The 8449-nt window shown below is 38.4% G+C and overlaps 1 protein-coding gene across 1 annotated transcript; it reads right to left on the bottom strand.

The window, feature by feature from the left end:
- Positions 1-2023: 2023 nt before the first annotated feature.
- LOC141700489 (uncharacterized) lies at positions 2024-3190 on the bottom strand. The gene has a single exon (XM_074504234.1). The coding sequence runs from the start codon at positions 3188-3190 to the stop codon at positions 2024-2026; it is 1167 nt and encodes a 388-aa protein (XP_074360335.1).
- Between the last annotated feature and the right edge of the window lie 5259 nt (positions 3191-8449).

Below are 8449 nucleotides of genomic sequence, written 5' to 3'. Positions count from 1 at the left end.
GGCCTGAAGAATCTGAGTTGCATACCCGCATTCCATGAACAAGTGACTAGCATTTTCATTGTGACCATTGCATAGCATACATCTGCCATCATTATACATTCCAAAACGACTCATACGCTCTTTTGTCAACAATCTATCTTGAATTGCCAGCCAAAAAAAGAATGAATTTTTTTGGAATCGAAAAAATACTCCAAACAGCTGATATCCAAGGTGGTGGTTGCCCAATTCTGCGAATAGAGTTCCATATTTTTGAGATGTTAACCTCTTTTCCTTGTTGACTTTCCCATAGAATTTCATCTCGAGCAAATAATCTGACTCCCAGCATTTCATTCCTAACCTCAATGGCAGAAACATGATTCGAGGGATGAATATGCCAAAGTCCGTCTCGAATAAACGATTGAATGCTGGCCATAGATGTCGATTCCATGATAGATATAATGCTATTACCGTATTTAGAGAACAAGGGTGTACCATTAATCCATGGATCATGCCATAATTTAAATTTTGAATCGGCACCGATTTTGAATTGGATTCTTTGAGTCACCTCAGTTCGCACATTAATCAACTTTTTGACGCACCAGGGACAGGAACTAGGAGCAGGCGCTGTCTAAATTGACTTGTTGCGGAAGAGGCAGGAGTGCAACCAAATACTCTAAAGGGATGATTGGTTAGGCTGGATTACTCTCCAGAATTGATAAATAATGGCTGCTTTATTCCACTCCAGAGGGTCTCGAATGCCTAGACCTCCTTCTTCCTTTGGTAAACAACATGTCTCCCAAGCAACTTTATAATGACATTTAGCAGAGGATGCTCCACCCCATAAGAATTTAGCTAGAGTAGATTTTAGATTTTTAAGCACACTCTTGGGAAGAAAAAGGTACATGGTCCAATAGCTATGGATACCAAATAATATGGCTTTAATCAGCTGTAGTCTTCCAGAAAATTTCAGAAAGGCATTAGTCCAGAGATCAATCTTCGAGCACATGCGGAGAATAAGAGGAGTGCATTCTGCCTTGGAGAGTTTTTTAGAGATTAGAGGTAAACCCAGATATTTGATTGGGAGATGACCAATCTGGAATCCAGAATAACTAATAATAGCATTCTCAACTTCCTGAGGAGTGTTATAGAAGAAACAATTGCTTTTGGAAGCATTAGGATGAAGTCCTGATGTTAAGGAGAATTCAGAGATTGTGTCCAACATAATTTTCATTGATTTTTCATCTCCTTTCGAGAATAACATTACATCATCTGCGAAAATCAAGTGAGTAATATCTGCATGAGACGTGCGCCAATGATATGAAAAATCTGGATTCGAGGAGCACTTTCGAATGAAAGCAGAGAAGACTTCCATGGCTAGCACAAACAGAGACGGGGAAAGTGGGTCACCTTGTCGAAGCCCAGATTTGCATTGGAAGTACCCTTCCAGAGCACCATTAATTTTTACTGAGACCATAGCTGAGGATAAACAAGTATGAATCCAATTGATAAACAAAGCAGGAAAACCCATTCTGTGAAGAGTAGAAAGCAAAAAATTCCAATTCAGGGAGTCAAAAGCCTTGTGAATATCTAGCTTGACTGAGCATCTAGGTGGCCCTTTATGTAAATGGTAATCCCTGCATAAAGATTGTGCCAGTAAAATATTGTCTCCAATAGATCTATTGGTGACAAAAGCTGACTGACTAGCAGATACAATTTGAGGAAGCACCTGCTTGAGTCTACTAGCAAGCATTTTAGCAATAACTTTGTAAAGTACATTACAACAAGAGATTGGCCTAAATTGGGCAATTCTGTTCGGGTGATTCTCTTTAGGAATCAAAGCCAGAGCAGTAGAATTTATAATACGAGGCAATTTCATAGAATGAAAGAAATACAAGATAGCATTTGTCACCTCACCACCCACTATATCCCAAGATTTAATGAAAAACTCTACCGGAAACCCATCAGGGCCTGGACTTTTGTTCTTTGCCAAAGATTGAAATGTCTTGAGAACCTCAGCTTGAGTGAAAACCTTAGTCAGATTCTGTTATTGCTCTACATTCAGTACCGGAAGCTGTAAGTCAGGAGGAATGTCCCTAACTTCAACTGAGTTCCCCAAGATAGAAGAGAAATAGTCAACAGCCACTTTAGAAATGCCTGCATGAGAGGTGTGCTCGAAGTCATTTGAATCTAAAAGTGCCAAAATTTTATTCTGATTCCATCTACCCTTGCAGCTTTGTAAGAAGAATTTGTTGTTCCTATCTCCTTTATCCAACCAATTGATTCTCGATTTTTGTTTCAGGAGAATTTCCTCACGGTTTAACAATTCCTCTAGAACATTAGAGAGTCTTTCTTCTTCCAAAAACTGATCTGTGGAAGGACAAGAAGGAAGAGAGGCTTGAAAACGAAGAAGCTTTACCCTAGCTTCAATAACCAACTCGTGCAAGTTACCCACATTCCTGTTTAGGTCTTTAACCGCTGCTTTAACCAGTTTGAGCTTACTAGTTACTCTGAACCAAGGATCCCCTACAATGTTACTACTCCAGGCTTCCTTTACTAATTCCAAAAATCCAGGATGCTCCAAAAAATGAAGAAACAGCTGAAAAGGCTTTTTCGGGGCAGAGTAAGAAACTCCCATGTCTATAAAAGCCGGATTATGATCAGACAAACCCCTAGGTCTAAAATGAGCAAGAGACATAGAGTAATAAGATAACCAAAAGTTATTTACCAGAACTCTGTCTAGTTTTTTTAAAACAGGAATATAACAGCTGCTATCCCACCAGGTGAATAAGTTGCCATTATACCTCAAGTCAGTTAACCCAGATGAGTTTAAAAAATCCCGAAACTCCAGCATTCCAGTGCTCCATCTAGTATTATCCGAGTTTGATTCCGTTGGACCAAGGCAGACATTAAAATCCCCTGCTAAGCACCAGGGTATAGTCAAATCTGTTGCAAAAGCTAAAAGATCCTCCCATAGAGACCATCGTTGAGTGTAGAGGTTGTGCCCATAGATAAAAGAGATAACAAACTCCTCATTATTTGAAATTCTACAAATTTTACTTGTTATATGCTGAGCAGATTTGCATAAAACAGAGATTTTCCACAAGTGAGGATCCCATCCTATTAAAATACGCCCATTGTCATGAAAATCATGGTTGGAGATCCAATCAAAACGCGGAGAAACAAAAGAAGTCACTCTTCCCATATTTTCCATTTTGACATGAGTTTCCAGGAGGGCAATCAAAGAGATATTATTACTATTTACAAAATCTTTGACGAAGCCTAATTTTTTATTTAGGCCTCTCACATTGTACGAACAAAAATCAAATCCCATAAGATTACTTAGGATTGTTTGGGGAGTTACCTTCCCCTTTACGATTCCGAGCTCGACCTCCCTTCAAATCCGAGGAGGTGGATTTGTGCCTTTTCCTTGCTTCTATTTCATCCACTGAGACTAGTTTTTTAAAATTGAGTGACGGGGTTGCTGAACCTGGAGATGACTGAAGAGATTTTCTGGTAGTAGAGTGCTTTGAGTGCCTGGAGACCTCAGTCCAACCCCCTTCTTCAGAAATTTCCTTGTCCTTTCGTTTACCTTCCAAATTGGCTCTAGGTGAAACTACCTGAGAATTATCTGCTGGATTATCTGCTGGCTTTTCTACTGGTTTCTCAGTGGAAACTGGAACAGAGCCACTCCCTTTCTCTGATTTATCCTCCAATTCCTCTTTCTCTTTTTGGACCCAAATCTTCCGAGCCTTGGGACACGCGGCTAAGTTGTGACCAAGAGAATTACAAGCACTGCATGATAGGGGTTTCACAGCATAATGGACTAAAACCTCAGCTGTAGATTTCCCATCCGTTACCGGGTCAAGAACTGTAACCGGAATTTTATTTGGCAAAGGTGCACCAAGTTTATATTCGATACAGAATCTTGCAAAAGGAAGAATTTCCAATTTCGAAGTCAATTGGTCAGCACTTAAAGGAGGGCCTATAACACTAGCCAGAGAACTTAATCCCTCTTTAGTCCAATAGCAATCCGGGATATTAGATAACTTAACCCAAAGAGGCATGGTGGTTATAGGATTATCTGTGTGATTGGGGCACCAAGGACGAACTAGCATAGGCCTTCTTTCCACATACCAGGTACCTCTGGATACCGCTTTATTTAGGCCATTACCCTCCTCAAATTTGAAGAAGAACGTGTAATCATCCTTTTGAAAGACATCAGTCATGCCTAGAGGCTCCAGAAAACGTTTAGCAAATTTCTTAACAGTGGATAGTGTATGGGTACCTTTAGAGAAAGTCCCTACCATGCACATCTTGAATTTATCATTCCCTTTTCGAAGAACTTCATCTGGGGGGGATAAAACCGAGGTCCCTTCTGGGAGAGGAATGTAATCAAACTTGACCTCCGGTGCCTTATCTTTTACAATATTGGACCATGATTTATTCGGAAAACTGGGGATGTTTCCTGAATTCATCTCAGCTGATCTTTTATGATTCTCATCATTTACCATTTGCTTTACACCCGAGCCACTAACTTCCCCCCGAGTTTCCTTGCTCCGAGGCCCTACTTTTGGTTCACATGGTTTATCGAACACCTTGGATGCAGAAACATCTTTGTTGTTCACAAAGGAAGTAGGAAGCCCAAATTCATCCCTATCTAGATGATTGTTTTCTGCGCCTTGAAAAGGACCATTGAAGCTACTATCCTCTTTCGAAATCTCGATTTCCGCATCAACTAGAGAAATCCCATTCCTTTTAATAATTTCCCTAAGCTTCAAGTTTTGCTCTGTAGCTTTGAGAAGCTCATCTCTTTCGTTCTTATTACTCGCAAACGCAGCCTTAGTAGCTCTACTGACAGTCAATTTCTCTAAGGCTTCTAGAGCAGTTTCGTGGTGAATCTCATCCTCGTCGGAACTATCCCAATCTTCAGCTACAACTTTTTCCACCGGAATCCCTCCCAAAAGAGAACCAGGAACACCTACCTCATTAGCCTCCACACTAGGCAGAAGAATGGGAAAATCTTCTGCTTCTCTATGAGCACGAAGAAGTTCCATACTATCCTCCTCGAAAGAATCTTGTATGAATCCCGGAACCCCATCAAAGTCACAGTCTGAACCTTGAGACGCCATACTCCCTCTAAGTCTCACAACTTTATGCCCATTATCACCCACTTCACCCTCTTCACCAACACCCGCTCCTCCTCGAAGCCGAAGGACCTTGAACTTCCCTTCCTTCGAAGAATGAGAATCCTTTGCTGGGAGACGACCATAAGAATACTCAATCTTTCCTGCAAAACCCCCTCTTATTGTGGCAGCAATATACCCATTGTCCGAAATAGTATCCCCATATTTATCTTTCAAGCTATGAATTAAATCATCCCCTTCCTTGAGTAATTTGAGAGTAGAGTCTCTTAGTTTAGCGAAATCATCTTTATTATCCACAATTTTCTTTGCTTGTGTCCTTGAAAAACCCATGCTTTGCACAATCTCGTAGCGTTTCTCCCGATCTGCTTGAATAATCTTGTCATTTTGAAGAAAATACATTGCTTCAAACCTAGTAAAACCACAATCTTGATATTTCCACAGCCGCAAGTTCACATCAGAAGAGTCTAGATTATGATCCATATTTGTACCAGAAGCAAGAAACCAAGACCTAATAAAGTAAATTATAGAATATAAGAAATATAGTGTTTAGGTGAAAGAGGTGAAGAAGATGAGATGGATTCGTGAGTAAATGTTTAGATCTGGTGGATGAATGTAAGAAAAAAACTGATAATTAGGTGGCGGCTAGGGTTAACAGAGAGAGGCTAAGTAATTTCTAGAGAGAAGGCAGAGAAAATTTTTAGAGAGAGAAACATTTTTTGGTGCAAAATGACTCTATTACCTTCCTTTTACCACCTCTTAGTGCCATATTCATACAAGTCAATTTTGGTCCACATTTTGGTTCTAATTAACCATGTTAGTCACTTCTCACCATATTAGAGTCACTTTGCACCCTATAAGAGTCACTTTCCACCATATATGCAACAATTGACATGTTAACATCATATACATCCAATTTGAAATCCTTTTACCACCTATTAATGCCACTTTCATACAAGTTAATTTTGTTCAACATTTTGGCTCTAATCAACCATGTAAGTCACTGTTCACCATATTAGAGTACCTTTACACCCTATAAGAGTCACTTGCCCCATATATTGATACAATTAACATGTAAACATCATGTAAATGCAATTAGACATCCTTTAACCACCTCTTGTTACCCCTTTCCTACAAGTTAATTTTGGGCCACATTTTGGCTCTAATCAATCATGCAAGTGACTTCTCACCATATTAGAGTCACTTTGCACCTTATAAGAGTCACTTTCATCATATATTGGTACAATTAACATGTTAACATCATGTACATGCAATTAGAAATCCGTTTACCACCTCTTAGTGCCATATTCATACAAGTCAATTTTGGTCCACATTTTGGTTCTAATTAACCATGTTAGTCACTTCTCACCATATTAGAGTCACTTTGCACCCTATAAGAGTCACTTTCCACCATATATGCAACAATTTACATGTTAACATCATATACATCCAATTTGACATCCTTTTACCACCTATTAATGCCACTTTCATACAAGTTAATTTTGTTCCCCATTTTGGCTTTAATCAAGCATGTAAGTCATTTTTCACCATATTAGAGTATCTTTACACCCTATAAGAGTCACTTGCCCCATATATTGATACAATTAACATATTAACATCACGTAAATGCAATTAGACATCCTTTAACCACCTCTTGGTACCCCTTTCCTACAAGTCAATTTTGGGCCACATTTTGGCTCTAATCAATCATGTAAGTGACTTCTCACCATATTAGAGTCACTTTGCACCTTATAAGAGTCAGTTGCCATCATATATTGGTACAATTAACATGTTAACATCATGTACATGCAATTAGAAATCCTTTTACCACCTCTTAGTGCCATATTCATACAAGTCAATTTTGGTCCACATTTTGGTTCTAATTAACCATGTTAGTCACTTATCACCATATTAGAGTCACTTTGCACCCTATAAGAGTCACTTTCCACCATATATGCAACAATTGACATGTTAACATCATATACATCCAATTTGACATTCTTTTACCACCTATTAATGCCACTTTCATACAAGTTAATTTTGTTCCACATTTTGGCTCTAATCAACCATGTAAGTCACTGTTCACCTTATTAGAGTACCTTTACACCCTATAAGAGTCACTTGCACCATATATTGATACAATTAACATTTAACATCACGTAAATGCAATTAGACATCCTTTAACCAGCTCTTGGTACCCCTTTCCTACAAGTTAATTTTGGGCCATATTTTGGCTCTAATCAATCATGTAAGTGACTTCTCACCATATTAGAGTCACTTCACACCTTATAAGAGTCACTTCCATCATAAATTGGTACAATTAACATGTTAACATCATGTACATGCAATTAGAAATCCTTTTACCACCTCTTAGTGCCATATTCATACAAGTCAATTTTGGTCCACATTTTGGTTCTAATTAACCATGTTAGTCACTTCTCACCATATTAGAGTCACTTTGCACCCTATAAGAGTCACTTTCCATCATATATGCAACAATTGACATGTTAACATCATATACATCCAATTTGAAATCCTTTTACCACCTATTAATGCCACTTTCATACAAGTTAATTTTGTTCAACATTTTGGCTCTAATCAACCATGTAAGTCACTGTTCACCATATTAGAGTACCTTTACACCCTATAAGAGTCACTTGCCCCATATATTGATACAATTAACATGTAAACATCATGTAAATGCAATTAGACATCCTTTAAACACCTCTTGTTACCCCTTTCCTACAAGTTAATTTTGGGCCACATTTTGGCTCTAATCAATCATGCAAGTGACTTCTCACCATATTAGAGTCACTTTGCACTTTATAAGAGTCACTTCCATCATATATTGGTACAATTAACATGTTAACATCATGTACATGCAATTAGAAATCCGTTTACCACCTCTTAGTGCCATATTCATACAAGTCAATTTTGGTCCACATTTTGGTTCTAATTAACCATGTTAGTCACTTCTCACCATATTAGAGTCAGTTTGCACCCTATAAGAGTCACTTTCCACCATATATGCAACAATTTACATGTTAACATCATATACATCCAATTTGACATCCTTTTACCACCTATTAATGCCACTTTCATACAAGTTAATTTTGTTCCCCATTTTGGCTTTAATCAAGCATGTAAGTCATTTTTCACCATATTAGAGTATCTTTACACCCTATAAGAGTCACTTGTCCCATATATTGATACAATTAACATATTAACATCACGTAAATGCAATTAGACATCCTTTAACCACCTCTTGGTACCCCTTTCCTACAAGTCAATTTTGGGCCACATTTTGGCTCTAATCAATCATGTAAGTG

Source organism: Apium graveolens, unplaced genomic scaffold (assembly GCF_009905375.1).
Source record: "Apium graveolens cultivar Ventura unplaced genomic scaffold, ASM990537v1 ctg2416, whole genome shotgun sequence".
Lineage (NCBI taxonomy): Eukaryota > Viridiplantae > Streptophyta > Magnoliopsida > Apiales > Apiaceae > Apium > Apium graveolens.
The sequence above is the reverse complement of the archived record's forward strand: the minus strand, read 5'-3'. Positions and strand labels throughout refer to the sequence as shown.

Bases quoted from the DNA above. Each gene is read 5' to 3' on its own strand.
- LOC141700489 (XM_074504234.1), bottom strand. From the start codon at position 3,190: ATGGAAAATATGGGAAGAGTGACTTCTTTTGTTTCTCCGCGTTTTGAT.